The 24443-nt window shown below is 42.7% G+C and overlaps 1 protein-coding gene and 1 pseudogene across 7 annotated transcripts in view; both read right to left on the bottom strand.

Moving 5' to 3' along the window:
• Positions 1-24443, bottom strand: part of Ank2 (ankyrin 2) — a 575860-nt gene that overhangs the window by 421151 nt on the left and 130266 nt on the right. For 6 of the 7 annotated variants that reach the window (XM_063282205.1, XM_063282210.1, XM_063282212.1 and 3 more), the window contains exon 2: positions 1-61. The exons of the other annotated variant lie outside the window; for it this stretch is intronic. In XM_063282205.1, coding sequence (XP_063138275.1) covers positions 1-21 — 21 coding nt within the window. In that variant the 5' untranslated portion in view covers positions 22-61. The remainder of the gene's footprint in view (positions 62-24443) is intronic. 7 annotated transcript variants of the gene reach the window in all.
• The window catches only part of LOC134485684 (adenosylhomocysteinase-like), a 45422-nt pseudogene continuing 20979 nt past the window's right edge, over positions 1-24443 (bottom strand).

Here is a 24443-nt window from a genome sequence, read left to right on the forward strand (position 1 = left end):
CTTTTGCAACATGGTTGTCATTTGAAATAGCAGCTCTTCATGTCCCTGATCAGTTACTTACCTAAAGGGGAAAAAGAGAGAGACAGAAAGCATTAAGTGTTTGTAATCGTAATGTAGTTGACACCAGTTAGATTTGAACGAAAAGTAAGTTTGTAGTGCACTCTGACACAACGCTTTTTAATGCAAAAGAGTAAAACAAAAACATTATTTTGAGTGCTCGAAAAGCAGACAAAGCAGAATATAAAAACAGCATATAATGTGCAGGAGGCACGGGTCAGATCTTACAAGGATTTCCAATATCATGGAAATCATTAGGAGGACGTTTGGGGGACTCCGAACTGTGGAATATTTGTGTTCACTCGCACAGATTGTTTTCTTGGTTCAAATTTAGTGTAGCAAGCAATATGGAGCTATGTACTTTGATTGACATTTTGATGACTTCTGTACACCAAAAGTTATATTAGTACAGCTTATATAGAAGCTATTAGGTAGGCACTTCTGTTACCGCCATGCTCCTGGCCCATTTTAGAGTGTAGTACAAAAAAACAAAAAACAAGACAAAAAAAAAAAAACCACAAAAAAATCTATCATTGAAACACCCAAAAAAGTGAATTTTAGAGCAATTAACGTCTCTTAGTCCACTATGAAATCCAACACTGCTTTCTCTCGCTCATGCTCGTTCCGTGTTCATTTATGTACACAGCACACAATCCTACACACAGCAGGCTGTCAACACCATCCCATACTCCACATACCTCCATGTCACATTGTTATTTGCATGTGTGTATTGCGTGGCATATGGTACATATGGGTGGTGCATGCACATAAATGTGTGTGCACATAAAGGCGTGTGTACATATATGTGTGTGCACACGCCCTTGCAGGCTCATGCGGTGGCCAGAGTAGAACACTAGGTACCTTCCCCTACTCTTCTCTTGTCTTAGTGCCTTGAGATAAGTCTCCACTTCGGAGAGGCTTGCTGCCCGGGAGCCTCGGGTAAACTACCTTATCCCTCGAGCTTTTCATTCCTTGAGAATCCCACACGTATACACAATGGAATATGATCAGATATACCACCCATCCCACTTGCCCCCTCTCAGTCTCCCTTAAATCATCCGACACCTCCCCTCTTTAACTTCACGCCTTTCCTTTTTCGTTTTATTTTATTTTATTCTTGATAATCCACTTAGTGCTGCAAATGTGTGCATGGTTTGGAGGCCATGCCCTGGAGCACAAGGAATCACGAACCGTCACCCAGTTCTGAGCTTCAAGCACCGACAGCCACATCTGGCTATACTGAACGCTAAGGATTCTCACGCCAGGTCCACACGCTTACAGAGCAAACGCCCTTACTTACTGAGCATCTCCTCCACCACATGCATCCCATTTTAATGGACGTAAATCTGTATACTAAGCCGCTACTGAAGAATTTATTTAGCCACTATCTTCCTAGTGATCATTTAGATCAGCGTCTCAACCTTCCCGATGCAAATTAATATGGTTCCACGTGTTGCACAGACTCTCCCCTCCCCGACCATACAATTACTTCCATTGCTACACTGAGCTGTAACTTTGCTACTCTTAGGAATTATAATGTAAATGTCTGTCTTTTACAAAGTCTTTGGTGGCCCCTGTGAAAGGATTATTTGAAACTCCCAGGGGGTTGTGACCCACAAGTTGAGAACCACTGATTTACATGCTGATTAAAGTATGTTCCTTTGTCTGGCCAAATATATGCCCTTATTCCTTTTTTTAATTTTTGAAGTTTTGTTTTATATGTATGGGTGCTTTATCTGCGTGTATGTCCACCCACCCCATTTTTTTACTGGGCTCTTCATCTTCCGCTTTCCAAAACATCATCTATAATCCATACCGAGGCTCTGCTCTATAGCTTATTAAGTATTTAACTCCTCTTCAATTGCCAGTAAACTTTCTCATTATTCTGATTACATAAACCGATACATTAGGCGCTGCCTCTTTACTTTGGGTTTATTTTCTTTAGAATGTTCATAGATTCTTTTATATTTTGTCATTTTATTGAGTAATTAATTTAAAAAACAATCTTTAAAAATGCAAAAATTCTTCGTGGGATTCCTCTATGTGAGTTCTCATAATGAGGCGGGCAGACTAGGATATGAAGAAGGACCAAACCGGATCGTTCTGATGCTGACAGCAGTGAGGAGTGCAGATGACTCACTGAGGACAATACAGAAGCAAGCTTGGGTTTCAGTGTGTGCATCCATTTGGAAATTGTGCTGCATGGCCCATTATATTCAAATGTTTTATAGGAGCTTGTATTTATCAACTTCAGTGCTTTTCCTGGACTGAATTTCCAAGAAAACTCACTACACAGTATCATTTAACTTCAGAGAAAGGGATTTCAAAAGCAGTTGCCTTGTGAGAGAAAAGGGACAAAGACTGTGGGCTGAGGTTTACCAGGAAGAGGCTGGCATTGGGATATAATTGGCCTGGCTTCAGGACTGGCATGGCCTCTTGCTAACTGTGGGCCTTGTACAAATTGCTGAGTTCAGAGCCTCCAATGTCTCCCTGAGATGAGTCTACTTAAAGAATTACAGATGTTAATATTACAGACATGCCTGGCATAAATTTGGCTTCAGTTATTTATTACAAGATTGTTAGATTGATTGACAACAGGCTGTGTCTAGACCCAATCCAAAGCCTTTTACATACATCAACTACTTTAATCTCACAATGGCCATGTGGAATGGCACACATCTCATTGATGGGGGGCGACTCAGCTTCTACCACACTGAGAACGCAGGCCCAGACGACAGCCGCTTCTACAATTCTAAGCCAGTGTTCTCTCATGGTTACTTCTTGTCTCTGGTCTCCATCCCTTTTCCCCAGTAAGATTCAGCCTTTCACGTTAAGATTTTCTTGTCATTCAATGTGGCTAGAAAAGACTCTTTCCATTCACTTTTAGATCTAGTGAACAATATCTGTCTTGGTTAGGGGTTTTACTGCTGTGAACAGATACCATGTCCAAGGCAACTCTTACAAAGGACAACATGGCTTACAGGTTCAGAGGTTCAGTCCATTATCATCAAGGTGGGGCATGGCAAATTCCAGGCAGACAAGGCACAGGAGGAGCTGAGCATTCTTCATTTCATCCGAAGGAAGCCAGGAGCAGACTGACTTCCCGGCAGGTAGGATGAGGGTCTGAAAGCCACACCCACAATGACATACTTCCTTCAACAAAACCACACCTACTCCAACAAGACCACACCTCCTAATAAGGGCCACTCTCTAGGCCAAGCTATTCAACCTACCACATCTATTATCTTAAAACTGCCTCTGGAAACCATGCATCTGAACATCTTTCCAACATAATTTCATTCATCGTACACCCAGACATAAGATCTTTCTATACAAGCAGACAGCTAATCCTATTTTTATTTTTCTGTGCTCTTGATTCATCTCAAAACAACTTCTTTCTGACAAGAGAAATCATAGCACATATTGCTTGCATCCTGGTTCCCACCCAAACACACAACCTTCACATCTGTGGACTTTTCCTCGTCTGACCCGTTTTTCGTACTGTGATGGCACCCCTACAAACATTATCACACGAGTTCCCTACCCACTGGACTCCATTGGGTTTCTCCAGTGGGATGACTAGACAGCATAATCCTAGATGGAAGAGGAGGGACAAGAAGATATTCATTCATCTGTTCCCTTCTGCTCTAACATGACCATGACAATAGCAACAGCTCTCACCACAGCTTCTATCTGATCACCATCCCCCTCCCCCATCCATTCTCCAGTAGCACACTTCCCTTTACTGTGGTCCTCCATGTCTTGCCTAGGAGAGGTGATAGCTATCCTATGGTAACGGAGGACACACCTTATGGGTTTCTATAATTTGGCTGACTCGTGTGTTCATTGAAGTTTCTTCAGCAATCCTGAATGTGTCTATCTGTTCTTCTTCAGTAAGGGGAAAGGGGGTGGAGGGGTGTATGAAGATACTCCTTGGAGTTATCAAGCTTGACAAGAAATCATACATTCATATAATTATCATCTTTAAAACAACATATATATTTAGAACTGGTTTTTATCATTCTTGAAGAGATAGGTCAAGCCAATATACAAACACAACTCATTTTTTTCAAATATCTCATTAGCACTCCAGAAATTTATTCATTCCCATTTAATCACAGCAAATAAATACTTCCCACTGCACGACATCAAAAAGTTTGTTTTAAATTTTCTTTAATGTATTATCTTCAGAAGAACTCATAAATCTTACATGAAAGACTCTCAAGCAATGATGTTTACTTTTAGACTCAATCTAAATCCATTCAAAAGCTTGTGCTGAAATTACTAGCTGAGGAGACTGAAGTTGGACAGCCGTCTTCACCTGATAGCCGGTGGGATAAACTAAGAAAAGAGAGACACATGTGGTCACCATTGCATCCTTTACCATAATATTTGTGATGGCTTGGATGAGATTGGCCCCATAGGTGTACGTCTTTGAATTGTGGTTCCCAGTTAGAGGAACTGTTTGGAAAGGATTAGGAAGTATGACGTTGTTTAAGAGGTGTAACACTGAGGATGGCTTTGAGGTTTCAAAAGACCGATACTATTCCCAGTGTGCCTGCTCTCTGCTTCATTTAATCGGGCCTTTAAAACCATAGGCCCGATTAAATGTTATTTTTACAAGTTGCCTTGGTAATGGTATTTTATCACAGCAATATGAAAGTGACTAAAACAATGGTTTTATAAATTCTTTGAGAACTTCATACATGCATACAATGTATTTGAACCTATTCACTTTACACTCCTCTTCTTTTTTTTAATGACTGCCATTTATTTACAATACATCAGAAACTATAATATACATCTGATACCTATTATATATAATCTTTCCAATATGCCTCAAGAATTGCTATTTTTTTCACAAGAAAAAAAAACAAAAAACAAAAAACAATCATCACAACTTGCCCAAACAGTCTAAGTAGGAAAGTCAGAATCTATCAATCTCAAGTCTGTTCTTTTCCCCATTGTATTTTACTGTCTCCTTTAAAAGGATTTGGTTTACTTGAGAGCAGGTGATCTCAGATTCTGCTAACTATTCATCATATTATATCAGAGTACATCACATTACATGAGATGTAATTTAGCCTATGGTATAATTATGATTAAACCATTAAATTATTATAATATTTCCACTTGATTCTCACTTATTTTTAAAGAATGTTAGAAGGCTGGAGAGATGGCTCAGTGGTTAAGAGCACCAACTGCTCTTCCAGAGGTCCTGAGTTCAAATCCCAGCAACCACATGGTGGCTCACAACCATCTATAATGGAATCTGATGCTGTCTTCTGGTGTGTCTGAAGACAGCTACAATGTACTTATAAATAAATAAATAAATCTAAAAACAAAAACAAAAACAAAAAAACAAACAAAAAACCAGAAGGTTAGAACCCTACCATGATAACTATGAAAAAATGAAGAAGTCAAAAATCCAACGAGATGAAGAAGTGCCTGTGACTTAGTCTTCGGATCAGTGTTCTGGAACCTGAAGTACTAGAATCACCACAGGGCTTTCTAGTAAACATGCCAAAGTGGACGAGAGCCCATGAGGCCCTTAAAATAAAGAAACTACATAGAGAAACACAGGCAACTAAGGAATGCTGAGAGTGGGGAAAATGCCAACTAATTAATTATCCAGTACCATATGATCAGCCCTGAAAACATATATCCAAGCAACTTTACACGGCTAAGCAGGGTACATTTAGGAATACATATATATATGCGTATATGCATGTAATAACAATTCATGGAAAGGGGTCATGAATTTTAAAGAAACCAAGATGGGAGGGTTTAGAGAGAGGAAAAGGAAGGAAAAACCATGTAATTATATTATAATCTCAAAAATAAAAATTTTAAAAAATTTAGATCGCTGTTTCTTAAGTCCCATCATATGCTGTCCTTGGAGATTTTCTGGGCTATCCACGATGATTGTTCTTCATAATGAATCATGAGAATAATTCTTATTCCAAGGGTCTCTGAGCCTGCAAGATTAGCAGCAATATCACCTAGGAACTTAGACGTGCGAGTTCTTGGCCCAGCTCCACCTCTTGAATTAGAAATTCTCAAATTGAATCCAGTGCTCCATGTCTTAATGAGCCATCCAATGAAATTCTGGAACATTCCACAAAGCACTTTCCCAATTCTTTGTCCTATTCACTTCCATAAAGACCATCAAAAGCTGTCATGGAGTCAAGGCCTGGTCACTCTCCAGTCTCCGTGGCTTCTCTCTGAGCACCAACAAGCATGCCCACCACTTCTCTTTCTTGGTCTGTTTTATCTAAATTAAGATCACTATCTCAACAGATGTAATGACCATATTCACAAAGCCTCACTAGGAGTCATCAAAATTACAAACAAGTATTCAGAGACTTCGATCACAACCACTGTTAATGAATTTCCTGGAATTGTGTGTGTGACCATGAATCTCAGATGGCTATTCTAATGTTTTTTTCTACAAAATCTTTCCATAGTTCACTTCATGTGTGGTCAATAACCCTCTGTGTGTTCTAGTACCAATTTAGGAAATCTAATACTTAGGCATTCACAAGAACTTTCCACGGGAGGGGGAGGTAACGACAGAGGAATAAAACAAGTTCACAAAAAAAAAAAAAAAAAAAACTTGCTTAATTAAAGTCCCAGGCATAGGGTTAATGACGTCACATGGCAGAACAGTAATTGTGGACCAAGTTGTTCTCTGGACTCTTATATCAGTGAAGTGCTAACGGGGCTGGATCCAACATCTCACACAATAGCCCAGAGCACAAGAGGAAAGTCAGCACTGTATGCTGTGTGCTGAGCAAAGCATTCCGTCTGACATTTAGAGCTCTTGAACTACTTTTAATTTTAGCCCCAGTTTCCAGAGACTGACAAAGACACAGAGCCACTGCCCGAAACTCTTGCCTTTGGCTCCATTGAGCCACTCTGTGGAGCCTTTGAAGACTCCGTTGCCACTGACAGAATGAGCATTATTCCTTCTGCAACTGAAAAACTCGGTCCTGGCCTTTCATGCAGGTTCCCTCTTCTCTGAGGGAGAAGAGAGACTCAGCAGTTGACCGCTTCCCTCTCTGCGGTGAGGCTGTAGCTCTCTCCCTGTTAATGATGGCTTCCATTTAGCTCCACTTAAAAAGCTTCCTTCACCTCTTTCAGATTCACTATTCAGCTCCATTCTCCCAGCCTCTCACTGGGAATTAGGATTCCATAGTAAACTATTTCGTGCCTCTTCCTTTTCATTCTTCCTCACCAGAGGTTTTGCTATGAATTTGGCCAAGATGAGACACTGAAAACCGCTTGCCACCGACGAAATATTAACTAGACAAACCCTTTCGCTATCAGCATCAGTTTTCTCAGTATCTCCTCTCACCCTTAGCAAAACAAAACAAACAACAGCAATAAAAAAACTTAGAAAAAAAAAACAAATGAGCCCACCTCCCACTGAAAAATGAAGAATCACTATTTTAATCTAGCTTTCCCCATCCCCATTACTCTTAGCAGAAATCCAAATAGTAACAACAGGCACAGTTGCTGACCCTCTTTCCCTGGCTTCCACTCACACCTTATGGTAGTCCAGCCACAACTGTTAAAAACCACATCTAAGAGCTAAGGATGTAACTCAGTGGGTAAGTGCTTACCTAGTAGGTTCATGACCCCGGGGTCAACAACCACCTCATATCTGACCAAATGGATGAACATTTAGATGACTTTTAGGGACCACAGGAGATAAAAGCAACATCTTAGCTCTCTCCCTTCCTTGATTCCCATCAAAAAGGCATACGGTATTAATAACGTATAGGTTTTCTTTGTGTTTCAGAATAGATAGAAATTTCACAACTCAATAAAAGTATAGTTATTAATAACAATATGTAGAGGAATTTTATTCCAACAACATAACTGTTCTGGCAAGGGATCAACATCCATAGATATAATCCAGCCAGAATGCAGACTCGCCCTGGATTACAGTATGATCTGGCTGGACTACAGACACACACTTAGCACATACCTTTAATCCATAAAAATGAAGGTAAGGTTGGTTTATAAAAGGAAGCAACCATGTTTAAGAGTGATGTCTAATTGAAATTGAGAGGCAGACAAAGTAATAAATAAGAGAAAGATTTGTCAGAGGAATCAAAGATAGGATACTCCCAACTCCCAGGAGAAGAGCAGAGGAAGAGAGGCCATTAAAAAACAGTGAGAGAGAAAAGGTGTGGAGGTGTGGTGGGTAGTGTTTGTGTAGGACTGTTTTACTGGGACAGTTTTACGGAGACAGAACACCAAAGACCACAGTGCTGTCAAGTGCTTTAACCCCTGAGCTATCCCCCTGCCCCCGTTCTTTAAAAATGTACTTTTCCATGTTCTTTCACTCATTTTGGTTGTTTTGGTTTGGGTTTGCATTGCTAGAGAAAGAGCCCAGGCTTTTGCATGCCCTATGCCAGCATCCCACCACTGTGCACATCCTAGGGTTGTTCCTTTGTTTTAAATAAAAATAATGACACTGTGCCCACTGGCCACGCTTCACAGCCTCATGAGCCTGGGTTGAGTCTAACTAGAAAGAGGCCAACAGGAGTTAGGAAACGCCTTTTCCTTTCTGAGCAAGGCATTAGAAAGGCTGAAAATGCCCATCCATCGTGCTACATCAGATATCTCAGCCCAGAATGAAATATTTGAACTGACAGACCTAGGTCAGTGTCCACAGGGCAGCCAATCCCTCATGGAGCTGACACATCCCATAGGAAAATGTCACCTCCCCTTCAGCTTCCTGCTGTGCTGACTGTGACCAGGGAAGCTGACCTCCTTGGAGAGTAGTGGGAGGGGAGTCAGGAGCTTGACTAATGGAGGCCTGTGTTCTTCATCCAGAAAACGGGATGAGACAGTAGTACTTCCTTCATCTTCCTTATTATCAAGATGATTTATGCATAAATTTCCAAATTAACTTCTACCTCTGGAATCTAGCATCTTTGTTTGGAAGAATAGTCAATAACAGTTTCAGAATGGTTGAGTCCACTGGAAAACCCTCACAGACAGTATGTCAGCCAAACAGCCAGGCTCCCGTCCACAGGGATGAGTCAGATCAGTGAAGTTATCTCTAATGAGACGTGATGGACATGGCTCTTTACTCTGGGATCATTTTCCCCAAAGCATAGTGCAGTCTAATTATATGAGAAGAAAATGCACTCCACAGATTCCAGCAGCGGGTATCCCGTAATGACCTCAGCGCCTCAGCCCTCCTCAAACTGTTGAAGTCACTGAAGCTAGGGAAAGAAGTACACTGTCCCAACACAGAAGATGCTGAGAAAATAGCACCGAAGCATCCGGACAGAAGAGAGAGACTTTTGGATCAACCCCCAGGGACAGGTAAGCTTGACAACCTGAGTTTTATCCTCAGAACCCACATAAAAATGGAGGCTAGTGGGGCTGGGGATTTAGCTCAGTGGTAGAGCGCTTACCTAGGAAGCGCAAGGCCCTGGGTTCGGTCCCCAGCTCCGAAAAAAAGAACCAAAAAAAAAAAAAAAAAGGAGGCTAGCGAGAAGACTAGGGTCATGGCATGTGCACCACAAATCATGTACACATACCTACATAGTAACAAGTATTTTTTAAAAAAAATTTTAAAAATAATAACCTCAATTAACTAGGCACCTTAATCATCCCAATAAAACTAATAAATATAATTAATAATAGTGTATACCAGCTATAATATATGTACCAGATTAATGTGAGACGTTATTGATTGAAGCAACTGACAGAAGAGGTAATGATAGATGCTCAAGTTTGTTTCTCTGTTGTTATGATTCGACACTGACCAACAGCAACTTGGGGAGAAAAGGGTTTATTTGGCTTATGCTTCCAGATCAGGGTCCATCATCAGGGAAGTCCGGAGAACTGAAGCAGAGACAAGAGAGGAAGGCTGTTTCCTGGCTTGCTTTCCAGCTTGCTTCCCCTCCTACTCAGCCAGCTTTCTATACAATCTGGAACCACCTGTGTAAGGGTGACACCGCTCACAGTGGACTGGACCCTCCTACACAATGATCGATCAAGACAAGGCCCCTCTAACATGCCCACAAGCCAGTCTGATGAAAGCCATTCCTCAGTTGCTGGTCCCCTCCTCCTAGGTGACTATAGTTTATGTCAAGTGACAAAAACTAACCAGCACTCGAAAATACTCTTCCTGCCTGCTCAACCTTTCCATAAACACTCAACTGTTTTGAAACAGAACAGAATAAAAGAAAAATAGTTGGCCTCTCCCTCCATGAAATAAATAAAAGTACTTCTCAGCTTTTAAATTTGCATATTGACATATAGCAAATTAATACTATGATTAGGTATTGAATTTCCATTCATTCATGACACTTGAGAGGAATACACATACTCTCTCCATCACCCCTAAATACACTTCCCAGCTTCCAAAAGAAAATGCAGAAGAAATTAGCTGATAGATTGCTCTAAGACATGAAGGGAATCCTAAACTAATGCCGAGACCTGAGCTGGGATACCTGCTAGGGAGACGTTTTGCTGCTCCTAGCTAAAAGAGGGTGCTCTGGGAATTGTGGTGCATTGTTCTCAGAGACCCCAAGCAGATGTTCAACCACTGACTAAGAAAATGCACACTGTGGCAAGACAGGCTTCCATCTGGCCTCCCCTTGTCCAAGGAAAGAAAAGGTCATCCATGTGTGCACATTTATAGTGCTAGAGAAACCCCACAGAGGTCATTGCTTCAATTCCTTTGTTTCCTGAGAGAAGGGAATTTTAGTAGCACTTGCATCCCTGAAAAGCATCTAACCATGTTGATAATGTGTAAAAATACAAGATACGGTATCTTGAGATATTAGAAAGCCAGGTTCTTTTTAAAATCACATTATCCAAACTGTTTGCTGGAGAGAGATTATCCCGTCCATTTAAATTCTCCTTGAGTTAGTGTTACTACTGCTGTAGTGAAACACAGTGACTCACAGCAAGTCAGGACAGGAACTGGGCAGAAACCTGGAGGCAGGGGCTGATGTGGAGACAACGGAGGAGTACTGCTTATTAGCCATCTCACTCTGGCTGGCTCAGCCTGCTCTCTTAGAGCACCCAGGACCACCAGCTCAGGGGTGGCATCACCAGCTGTGGACTGGTCCCTCCCACAGCAATAACTAATTAAGAAAATGTGCTATACAGGCTTGCCTACAACCCAGTCTTGTTAACTGAGGTTCCCTCCTCTCAGATGACTTTATCTTGCATCAAGTTGACCATGAAACCAGCCAGTACAAATTCTTATTATGGACAAGGAGAGAGGTGGAAAGACAAAATTAACAGGGGCAAAGGTCCAAACCATTAACATTGAATAAAGAAAGACAGAAATGGTGGATGTGGGCAATGCGCATATGCACACAATAAAGCCAGAAACGGGGAGGATTATCCCCGAGACCAAGAGCGAAGGCCATATAGGGATTTTGGAAACAGAGTTTTAGTTTTGCTTAGATGTGCGTTTATAAAATCAGCCATTTCCTCAGTGTCAGGTCTGAGAACTTGGGAAGAGCACTATAGGCTCACTGTAAGTCAAAGAAGACTCGCTCGGCAGTCTTTGGATAGTGCACACACAGCTTTCCGTGTTAATCTATTTCTAGTGTGAACCAGAGGTGTGGCTGAGAAAGAGCTTTCCCCTGTAATGCAGTCTGACTTGTATGTGCAGTCTTACTTGCACATCTGGGTGTGGTTAGTAAGTTACACTGTGCTTTCTCTCTCAGGAGTGAAGAAGTAGTCTGTTCTGGGTGAAGAGCAGTCTGACAGACAAGGGAGAGGCTGTGCTTGGAGCATGAGTGACCATGACCACAAGACCAAGGCTGAACAAAGAAGTGCCTTGGATTAGTGAACCCAGAAATAACTGAAAACTTGGGAGACTCTGAGAGTCTTGGTCAAAAGCTCTTGAACCCCCTTTCTCTACGTCTGAGAAGTTGTAAGTACAACCTCAGAAGCATACCTTTCTCCACTTGGAGAAAAGCTGTCCCTGCATCAAGACTTCCATTATCTTTCCCTCAGTGAGAGCTCTCGATGCACTGCAAAGTTTTAAGCCTCTGCTCCTTGCCTCTACTCCTCTCCGTGTTTAGTTCTGCTGAAAATGGTTTGCGCTTTTTTCCCAATATCTCTTGGACTTCTGACTCGCTTTAACAAAGAAAAGGCCTAAACAACAGGCTCAATGTAGCAGAAATTTGTGTTCACAATTGAGCATGGGCCGCTAGAGAATAAATGGCTTTGCTCTCAACAAAACCTACAGCAATCCACAACCTACATCATAACCAGTAAAACAAACAAACAGACAAAATTTGACATTGAATTGCAGCTCCTCCTTCATGGCCTGAAACACAGGAACAGCACTCTGAAGAGCCAAAGGACATAAATTCAATGAGTTAAATGAGCTGTGTTCTGGGTCCAGCCAGACTGCTAATCCATCCAGGCACTCCAGGGTGGGTTCCTTTCTCCTGGAGGAGGTTGGACAGAGAGGCTTGCAAGTGAGACAGACAGTGGGGTGACGGATGATGGGTGATGAGACACTGAGAACAAATACTTCCTTTGTGGAGCTTTCTGAAACAAAATGAGTTTGATTCACTAATGCAACACATTTGCAAGGCTGCGAGGGTCCCGTGTGCAGTCACTGAACCACGGACAGTTTGAACACTTTCTCTTTTATATATGCTCTCGGAGTTGAATGGTTTTTCTCAAATTACCTTCAGCCAAGGATATTACTTATTTTTTCTTATTAACAGTTTCTTCATTCATTCATTCATTCATTCATTCATGCGGGTGGGCATATGTGCCTTGATAAGTGCAGAGACCACAGGACAGCTTGTGAAGTCGGTTCTCACCTCTACCTTGTGGGTTCCAGAGTTGGAACTTGAATTGCCAGGCTTGGAGACAATCCAAGCTGAGCCATCTCGCTGGCCCTCAGAAGCTGCTTTTGTTTATATCTTGATTTTGGAGATTATAAATGGCTCAGGAGAGTGAACAAGCTCATCGGTTTAGGGACAGGCTTTGCAGGACCGTGGCTAGAATGTCAAAGTAAGCAAGCTAGGGAACCGAGGTGTCTGGGCGTTAGAAAGGTTCCTTCGGAGTCTGCGTTGATGTGTGCTTTGCCAGAGATGATACAGATGTGTCAGCGCCTGGGAGCTGACTGCTGACATGAGCATCACAGAAATCTGGGACCTTGCGAGAGCGGGGAAAACTAGCTCTGTAACTCCAGAGAGTCGACAGCCACAGTCTTCTACCTCTCTCCAGAGAGGGAGAGAGCACTCTATTCCTAACAGATCGTAAACTTTGTGGGGAGTGTTAACACCGATTGTCAGTAATAAATGAAAGTTCTGAAAATCCCACTTTGAGTGACTTTTTTTCATATAATTTGAAAATTGATTTGTCTGCTCCAGAGTCTGTGGAAGACAACTAAAAGGCTTTATGGAGAGTGTATCAAGTTCTCGCTAAGTACTCTATTGACGTCATCCGGTGGTATTAGCTCAAGATGCCTGCTTTCGTGCTATCTGTATTTTACTCAAACAAATGGAATATGGGAAACAGTGCTAAGTGCTTCGGTGCTTGTTTTGATAAAAATCTCCACTAGGAAAATATGTTTAAGAGCATTAAGGATAGCAAAACTACACTTAGATCATTAGCTGGGGTGTTCATGCGTTATGTCTAAGGGTCTCCTTTGGGACAGGACGCACAAAGCCCCAGCACAAAATGCACCAGCGTCCTGATGTCATCAATGATCTTTGTTCATTGACCCTCCTGGGCACTCAGGGAATTAATGGAAATTCTTGTTGGTGACCAAAGGGACACAGGACCCAGGCTTGGCTCTCTGATCTTGCAGCCGCATTATGTCTATGAGGGCTGCTGTTTCACGGCACTCCCTTGATGTGCTTCAAAGAAAGAATAGCTGAAATGCGAGCATAAACCTTCCATCGTTGCTCCGGTCCTGTGGAATCGAGCCGGAAGAACTGAGGACGGTAGAAAATCCAGGAGTGACTTAATCCAAAGGGATATCATGCCTTAAGAATCCTTGAATTTTACTGTGTTTTCCACACCCCTCTATTGGGAAATGATGGAACGTTCTATAGTATGCACCCTACAAAATGTTCAACTCCTCAAGGTATTGCCAATTATATAGCTTCCTCAAAGTAGGCAGTTCTTTGAAAGTACAGGATAATCACACTTACTAATGGAATACATGAATATACATTTAAAAAAAAAAGACCACAAGTGTTAGAGAAGTGATTCGGTGGTGAAGACCCTGTGCTGATCAATCATGGGGACTGGATGTCAGATCTCAACCTTTGTGTCTGGCACATGCCCGTAACCTCAGCTCCAAGGGATCCTAAACAAGATGATCTCTGGAACCTGCTAGCTCTTATCCTAGCTGAGAAGAAGGTTCCCAGGTTCAGGGCGTTCTGGCTTTGAACTTGACCATCTATTATATTGGACATGGTAGCACTGATTATAAATCTCAGCACTGGGGAAGAGGGGGAAGCAAGAAGAGAATGAGAAGTTTAAGATCACTCGTGGGTAAATAATGAGTTGGGACTGGTCTAGAATGCATAAAAACCCGTCTTGAACACAAAGCAGAAAGAGCCTAGTCTACTGAACTCGACTTCACGACCATGCTCTGTGACGACATTGCAAGAGTCTCTTGCTAGCTTAGTGTCACATACACATAAAATGACAAGATCAGAATGCAAGAGTTACTGACCTCCAACCTTGTGCGCGTTCCACCATACCATGGTCACGCCTGTCTCTGAGCTCTGTGATAGCCTACGCTGTATGCTCTAGTTTACCACTTCCAAGAATATTCTTTCTTGATACTTCATTGTTTCTTGAGCATTTACTATGTGACAGGATTTTAAAAGTATTAGAAAAGTAAAAGAAAAAAAAAGAATTACAATTTCTGTTGGGGACGGGGACTCCGTGTATTCATAAATATGGAAGGTACCACTCTGACTTCTCTTTTTAGGAAGATTAAAGTTATTGACCACTTAAATTGTTTGTATTTGGTTTTAAACATTTGTTTACATTCATAAATATTTAAATATGTATGTATTTATTTGTGTTTGTATGTGTCTGTGTGAGAGAGTGTGTGCACATACAGAGGCCAGAAAATGACACCAAGTATCCTCATCACTCTGAGCCTGTTGCTATGAGGCGGGACCTCACTGAGCATCCTCATCACTCTGAGCCTGTTGCTATGAGGCGGGACCTCACTGAGCATCCTCATCACTCTGAGCCTGTTGCTATGAGGCGGGACCTCACTGAGCATCCTCATCACTCTGAGCCTGTTGCTATGAGGCAGCATCTCACTGCATGCCCACTAAGCAGTCACTCTGCTCACTGAGCTACATTCCTGCCCTTGAGAGTCTCTGTGGAAAAATTGGATGCTATGCACTTATGATCATAAGGACACTCAGACCCATTGGTGTAGTGGGCTTTGCTCAGTGGTCTGTCAACTTTATCATATTAATCCTGTCAGTCAGCCATAAGAAGAAGGAACATCTCCGTTATACACGAGAAAGCTGAAGTCAGCATTCTTATAGCTGCTTCTAAGATTATAGTTAAAAATCGGTATACCTTTTGTTTCATTTTACAGCCCTAGAAAATTGAGCCCTGCCACTTCATACCCTGCCAAGGGCAAGGCAAGGACCCCTGAGCTTCAGTTCACAGGCCCAAGATAAAGTTAAGATATCACAATGGGTTTTTATGAGAATATAAAAGCAATTGATTTTTTTAAGAAAGCCAAATATATAGTTAGGATCATCTTTTTTTCCCATACACTCAAAATTTAATAAAGGGCCAAAATTCTTTAGGCACTAGAAACTGTATTTTATCCACCTACCTGTGTTAACATTCTAAACAATATATAAACATTATAGAACAGATTGATCTGTTTGTGACCCAGGTTTGTGATAGGAACCATCAGTTATACAGCAGTGACAGGCCTTTTCCTATTTGTTTTTCTAGCCCCTTTCAGTCTCTGTCATCTGTCCTTTCTTGGTTAATCTGTCCTAACCCTTGTGAAATAGGAGCCAAAAGTACCAACTCAGTATTAGGAGGTTTAAGAGACGTCCCAACAGTAAAAAGGCCAAACTCTCAGGAACCTTCAAACTCTGGTCCTTCCTACCCTGTGGTAGAGCTCCTTCTCAGGTCCTGGGCTGAGAAACCATCGGGTCTGTAAACCAAGCACACAGATCTAAAGACCAAGTGAGAGTCTGGATAGTAAGGTGCATGGGTTTGTGACCACCAGTAACATCCAGCCTCGGGACTTCCAAGACTTGAGCTCACGTCCCCTGCGGATGCCTCCCGGGTACCTCTCTGTTCCCCCTGCCACACAGGGAACAGTATGAGGGGTACAGCAGAAGCCAAACACAGAAAGAGTAGCCACAGTTGGGGTGAGGGCCAGGAGAGGGGTGGAATACTGGCGAAGCAACTGCAAAGTTGGTAACATTTGCTCTTGGGAATGAGAGGTGGGGCCCAGAACATGGATGGCAGCTGGAAGGTGAAGGGTAGTCTCAGTAACGGTAGTGTTCAGGCTTGAAGGGACTGTTAACGGGCATGCCCAGGTACTGGGCCTGCTTCTCAGTTAACTTGGTCAGCTTCACATTCTGCTTGCCCAGGTGAGCTTCAGCCACTGCCTCATCCAGCTTCTTGGGGAGTGAACCCCAACCGGATATTTATCTGGGTGGGTCCACAGCTCAATCTGTGCCACCACCTGGCTTGTGAAGGAGTTGCTCATCATGAAGCTGCGGGGGAGGGCAGGTTGACCAGATGGCCTTCAGCCAGCAAGATGATACAGTGTCTACTCTTTAGCCAATAGTGGCCCACCTGGGACTTGATGTTCACCATATGCACAGCGTTCTCATTGAGCCACAGACAATGGCATCATCCTTCATCTGTTCAAAGTGCAGGCCAAAGACGATATCAACACAGCCTGTGGTGGTGACAAAGATGTTGCCCTCCTTACAGGCATCGCCCATGGTGGTTACCTTGGAAGTTTGCAGTGCATTGATGGGGTAATGGTCTCAGCGATGATGACTCGGGCGCCGAAACCCCTCAGGGCCTGGGCACAACCTTGCCCACATCACCATAGCCTGCTAACGCTGCCACCTTACCCGAGACCATCACATCTGTGGCTTGTTTGATGCCATCTACGAGGGACTCCCGGCAGCCATAGAGGTTGTCAAACTTGTTCTTGGCGACAGAATCATTGACATTGATGGCAGGCACCTTCAGTATCTCATTGGCCATCATCTTGTAGAGGTTGTGGGCCCCACTCATGGTCTCCTCAGAGATACCTCGGGTGCCTGACAGAAGTTGTGGGTATTTGGTGTAAATGAGGTTAGTAAGGTCACCACCATCATCCAGAATCATGTTGAACATCCTCAAAGTGCAACATCTGCACAGTGCACCCCAAGTACTACTGATCTGTCTCGCCCTTTCAGGCAAACACTGGAACACCAGCCTTGGCAATGGCAGCCACTGCATGGTCCTGAGTGGAGAAGATGTTGCAGCTGGAGCACCGCACCTCAGCACCCAGGGCCACGAGAGTCTCAATGAGGACAGCAGTCTCCACAGTCACGTGCAGGCAGCTGGCAATGTGAGCGCCCTTCAGTGGCTTGGAGACTGAGTTCATCTCCCGCATGCACATCAAACCTGGCATCTCATTCTCAGCTACCTCCAGGGCCTTTTGTTCCCAGGCAGCCAGTCCGAAGTCCGAGACTCTGTAAGGCAGTTTATCGGACATGCTGGCGGCACTTCCGCTAGGAGTGACGAACTCAGTGAAAGGAGCCCGGAGGCACGGGGCAGGGCTAGTTAGGATAATCTTATTTATAATAATAAGTTCACTAGAATATAGATAACATTTTAAAGTTTTATTAATTATTAATTACTTACGGAGTGATGGGTTTCGTTATGGTGTTTTTATACACATTACGGAAGGTATCTTTTTAATGTGTAAATGTATGAAGATTTGCAAATATCCCCAGTCTAAACAACACTTGTGCAGCAACTAATATTAGAGAACTATATGGAGTTGGGTCGGCTTTGTGGAAATCATTGTTATTGGTAAAACTATTGAACTATCCCCTATGCTATGAGTCCAGGACTCAAAAGGATAAACCAACATAAGCAGAAAGAGAAGAATTATGCTTTGCGAATTAACTTCAATACTCTCTTAGCACAGCATGTCGGCGACGACCTTGTCTCTGCGTCTTAGCCACACTAGCTGGAACAAGAGACCACTGCTGTTTTCTAGCCTCAGTACACTCGAGGTCTGGGCATGTAGCCAGAGCACTGGGAGCATCCAAACCCAACCTTTCACAAGGTTCTGAGTCCAGTATGGCTAGATCCTTTTTTTTTAAAGGCAAGGTCTCCTTATGTATCTCTGGCTGTCTTGAAACTCACCATGTAGACATAGCCTCACCTTGAACTCATAGAGATCCACCTATGTCTGCATCTACCTGTCTCTGCCTCCCAAGTCCTGGGATTAAAAGCATGTACCAAGCTGGAGGGATGGCTCAGCAGTTAAGAGCACTGACTGCTCTTCCAGAGGTCCCTTAGTTCAATTCCCAGCAACCACATGGTGGCTCACAACCATCTGTAATGGGATCGGATGTCCTCTTCTGGTGTGTCTGAAGACAGCTACAGTGTGCTTATATATAATAAATAAATCTTTAAAAATAAATAAATAAAAGCGTGCAACACCATGCCTGGCTAGATCCTCAATAATTATGAGTTACCGTTTGTTGTTTCTAAAGTAAGGAATTAATATACATGTATACACACATGTCCATACATGTTTCATTCTAACCACTAGACCAGCCTTAAAGCTAACTATAGACAGAATGGGGAAACAGTTCAGAAGTCAAGCACTGGACTATCATACACATGGCCACAGGTTCTGCCAATAGCAGCACCAGAGGAGGAGGGAAAGAAAGGGGGGAGAGAGAGACAGAGACAGGGAAAGGAAAAGAAAGAAAGAACCCATTCTAGGTCACCAAGGAAGCAACTAAAGCCACTTATTCAACAGGTTTACCATGATTAATAAAAGTTGTCTAACTCCAAAGACCAAGCTTTCCTCTCATGTCACGGCTAGTGAGGCCCCTCTTCTAGTGTGCAGTACCCTGGTAGCTTTGTGAAAACAGCATTAGGTCAGTGGCTTCCTCCAGTTCCACCTCAAAGGTTAAGTTTCACTACCCCTGGGCTGTCTGGAGCCCTCACTTCCCATCTAGCTGTCCTGCTGGGAGCTCCAGGTACAACCCAAGAACCATGCCTCAAGCAGCACCTTTGTATCTGGAACATGATGAATTGTCAAAAGATCGCTGCTTATTATTAGTTGGAGCACAGGTTTCTTGTACCTCTCTGCCACTTTCTGTTTTAGTGAACATAAACTCTTGGGGGCTTAAGCATCATTTCAATAGTCATACGATATTACAGAGTCAATGGAAATGTGTATCAGTTCCTGCCACAGTGTTATTCTTTAGTGCCACACCAAGGGGGACTATACATAATATAAATCCATCTCACAATCCCCTTGCAAGATTCTATAGCCCATGCAGACCGTAGGTGGCCTCACACATTGGCTCACATAGTAGAAAGTCAACACAGCCTTCGATATTTATTTTCATTCCAGAATCCGGAACTTCAAAGACTGAGGAGTCAAGTTTCATGATTCATCTTGAGGGAATAGGAAGGAAATCCCAGATCAATGAGGCACCATAAAGGAAGCATTTTCCCTCTCTCCCGCTGTGAAAGAACAAAACAGTTTGGAGTTTGTAAGTCTTGCGTTTGAAGGACGAAAAGGAGGTGAAAGAGAATGAATGGGGGTTGAAGGAATTACAAACCATAAGCAGTATTACTTTAATATTTGCTAAGCCCATTGGAGTGTTGGTTTCATCTATTGTTAATCTCTTCCTCCAGTATCTCGGTGAGGCAGTAATGAGGCAATCACTGAAGAGCAATGTATTCTTTCTCAAAAACTGCACAAGGGATAAATAAGTTTACATCTGCACTCAGCTAAACCACAGTTTCACACGGGGTCTGCAACCCTCCATCCTTGAAGAAGGAGGCTCCATTCAGCTCTGGCTAACATACGGGGTAAGTGTGCTTCCTCAAACTCAAAGAATCCCTGCCAATTACATAACTTACACAACTCCCCATGGATTTAGCAATTCCCAAACAGCTGGGACGCAAAAGGAAGGCCATAAACTCAGTTCTTTCCAAGGATAAACTAAAACACGAGCCTATCGGATCATGACATGCTCTACTGAGAAGACAGCATCGAGTTTTGCTTTCACTTCTCATATAGTTTTGTAAAGTAAAGATAGTCACCTTTTTAAACTTAGAAAAAATCAGAAAATTAGAGGAGAAAGAGATTCTGGGTGAGAAGACAAAAAGGAAACTGTGGACGGGCATAAAGTTGCATACCTGTAATCTAAACTTGCGAGCTGAGACGGGAGAATCATGTCTTTAACCCCAGCACTCGGGAGGCAGAGGCAGATGGATCTCTGTGAGTTTGAGACCAGTCAGGGCTACAGAGTGAATTCCAGGGCAGCCTGGGCTTCACAGAGAAACCCTGTTTCAAAAAGAAGTCTGCAAGAAGTAGAACAGACAACAAGGCAACTGAAAGTGAGCATCAGAGGAGTTTCTTATAGGTTTAGAAACTCCCACTGAATGAAGCAGTGTATAAGTACTAGTACAGTACTCAGTTTTTAATAGGACATCTATATCATCCCCTTCCCCAAGACACAGAGAAATCATGGAAGAAGGGGGTGGAAAGAATGTTAGAGCCAGGGGATGGGAAGACTGCACACAGACATCTGCTGGACACCACACACACTCATAAAGTCACTGCAGCTGTTGTCATGTGCACAAGCCCTGAACAAGATTGTGCCTGTCAATATCTATCTCATCATGGATGAGGGGAGGAGCTTATGAGGCCCCATCTTACTCTGAGGGTCTATAGGCAGTGAATGGTTGCTGGGAGAACGGGTCTTTTTTTTCCAGTGGTATAGCCACTGCGAAGTTGCCTACACTCCAGTAAATAACCTGCCCACCCATTGTCATGCAAGCAACTGCAATCCCACTTAGTGGGTCCCACAAAAAGACAGGAGAGTCAAAGAGCAGCGTCAGTGGGAGAGGAGAGGGATAAGACAGGGTAACAAAGGGAAAATAGCTAAAATTCATTGCACTGACTGTAAAAAAACAAACAAAAGCGAAAGGGGAAACAGCGTCCCTATCCCAAAAGAGGATACAGTGTAGCGTTTCCCTCGGGTGATGACTAATCGTAAGCACTGTGCTCGTGGGAATTTAAGACTCATATTTTTTAATGAGTAACTTCAAAAGCAAGAGCCTCACAGAATCTGGGAATTATAAGTGGTCTAGTTTCTCTCAAATTAGCTTTAAAATCTGACTGTAAACTTGTTTTAAAGAAACCCTCACAAATTGAAATTTGTAATGGAAAGGATTCTCTACACGGAAGCCTGAGACTGTAACTCACGGTTTTATGAGACATAGGATAAAAGTGACAAATTTGTGTGTGGCTTAGGCTCTGACTTCTTTTCCATCACCTTAGTAAACCTTCTGGAACCCCCACCAGAGTTGACGCACCACAGTCCTCGGGGTCATTGCTCTGGGTCACCCTTGGTCTTCCTTGGCTGTCCTCACATGGTACACGTCAGTACCACAGAGACAGACCGTTATGCCTCTTCTTGTTTTGAAAAGACTTTGCCATTCAACTTGGACCAAAAATTTGGCATAATGTGGGCATTGGATTGACTAAAATCAGCCCAGACCGTGGTGGTGCCAGCACAAGCTGGACAGGACTTAGTGAAACAAAAGCTGGCTTTCCTCTCATCACAAGCTGGCTCATTTCGTTGGGAACAGAAAGGGAAAGAGAAAACTAGAGGATGGATACGGCTTCCGTGTGTGTGAAGCTAAAAGAAAAAATCTAAAATAGTTGAGAGCGGTTTTAAGCTATTCAGTCTGTTAAAACCTGACTGTCCAGGAGAGATATTTTGATGTTGACTATTATGTTAAAATACAAACTCTGTTTTCAGATTCTAAAAGTTTCATTATATTATTTGCATGAAAAGTACATCTTCATTAGTATAAAAAAAATCAGGATATTCTGAGTTTTAATCACTCCCTTTAAGTTTCTGCAGTGTGTTTACACCACTTCTGGTCATTAGATGATCTCGAGGATTCATCTAGCTGTGGAGTATGATGACATGTTTAATGTCATCATATTAACATGTTCTCAGGCCTGCCGGGTGACTCAGTTCACAAGTGTGCTTGCTACATAGTTCCAGTGACCCGAGACTAATTTCCAAATCCCATGACTGAAAGTGAGAACTGACTCCCAAAAGTTGTCTTCTGACTACCACAAGCTTACCATGATACATGTGCACCAACACACACATGCACCAACTATATATATATACACATATGTATATCTATATATAGATATACAAATATATATAAAACTTTTAAAGACAAAAAAGATCCTATCTAAAGAAAATGATGAGAAAGTGAAGCCAGGCACTGTAACACATGCAGCTTGAGGCCAGCCTGATGTACTGAGTGAGTTCCAGGCTCTCCTGGAACTATCTCTGGGGGAAAAAAAGAAATTCATGAGTGAGAAAATTGGGAAAGAAATGTTCTTCTCACAGCTCCTGACATAGATAAATACTCATTGACAACAGTAAACAGTCCACCACATGTTTAAAATGACAGACATTTAATATGTTCACACACAGTGTAAGCTGTCCCTTACCTACATGCAACCTAAAACATGGATTATTTCCTTTTTAAACCAAGTTTTGCATTTATTCTATGTGTGTAAGTGTGTGCCCGAGTGTGTGCACATATACCACATGAATGCATGAACATGGGGACATCAGAAGAGGGAGTCTGGTTCTTCTGGGTTGGAGTGACAGGCAGCTGTGAGCTGCCACGTGGCTGCTAGGAAATTAGCCTGCCCCTCTGCAAGCACAGCAACTGCTCGCTCCTGGCCACTGAGCCATCTCGCCAGACCTTGATTCCGTTTTTATTAAGTAGAAAAGTAAATGCAGTATACTAAAATAGAAAGTTTTGTTTACCTTGATTGTATCTGTGCCTCGGTTTTTAATCAATAAACTCCTGAAATCGGAAAACAGGAGTTGGAAGTGTCCTCTAGGAAAAAGAATACCGGTTGCCCCACTGTACCTGACCATGACACTAAGGGATCTGAAGGAACCTCTGTAGACCCGTTAAGTTCTTAGATACTTACAACGAAGTCACCAGTTCCTGGTCTGAATAACTGGGAAGGGGGAAACTAAAAAGGGTTAGAGGATTCTGATCAAGTGTGGCCTTGGCTAACTGGTATCTGCTGATTCCATGGGAAAAAAGTCCTCTTTGCCTTGTTTCTCCCCACCCCCTCCAGCCCCTAACCCCTGCTCTCTCAACCAGAGACAAGTCCCTCCCTCGACCTACATTAACTAGTTTCTCTAATTAAACTAGGGGAGCTAGTTTCCTGGAGAAAGACCTGGTTTTCTATTTGTACATCACACCCTATACAACACCAGGAACTTTACCTTGCAGTCTGCTAAAATTTGACTGTCAAGAAGAGATACTTCTGGCTGACCCACCAGAAAGGTCTCTGAAAAACCCAAGAGCTACTTAATTCATGATAACCAATAAAAAGAGTTGTTTCCCTGTCCTATGAAGCCCTGGTGCTTCTTGACTTTGTGAAATACTGGTATATTAACCACAATGAAACAAAATGGGGAATTCTTCACAGTAATGATTCAAGCCCTTTCCAACAAGAGCGTCCGTCCGTTATGATGGAAATTGTTCCGCAATTGCTCTAGATAAGTGCTCTGAGGTGAGAGGCAGGAGGTGAAAGAGGAGAGATTATAAGAGAGAACTTTCGGGGATAAAAGATATGTTGAACACATTGATGGTGGCAAGGTTTATTTTTAATTTTTTGGAGTGCATGTTTTTAACTATGTGCTGTTTACTTTACATTAATCGTAGTCTATAAAGCTGTGTGTGTGCATATATGTATGCATGTGTGCACAGCGAGGGCCTCATGCTTAAACTATAGGAGATAGACGCTATGGAGACTGGAGTTTTACTGAACCTTTATCTACTCTGGAACTTAGAAGTGTCGCAACAAGATGGCAGTCAGGATACAGCAGTACTGAATGTCTCCTGACTGGAGACAGAAGGAGGAGGCAAGTGTAAGAGTCAGGAATTTCTACTCAACAAATACAAGAGTGTAATGAGAAGCCATTGGGAAATTCAGGCAAAGATTCTATTTTCAGAGTTTTCTTTGTTGTACCTAAAGCTCTTATGGCTCAAAAATTCAAACACATAGAAGGCTCTCTCTGCGTTAGTTAGTTGTTGCT

This window comes from Rattus norvegicus, chromosome 2, assembly GCF_036323735.1.
Source record: "Rattus norvegicus strain BN/NHsdMcwi chromosome 2, GRCr8, whole genome shotgun sequence".
NCBI classification, from domain to species: Eukaryota; Metazoa; Chordata; class Mammalia; order Rodentia; family Muridae; genus Rattus; species Rattus norvegicus.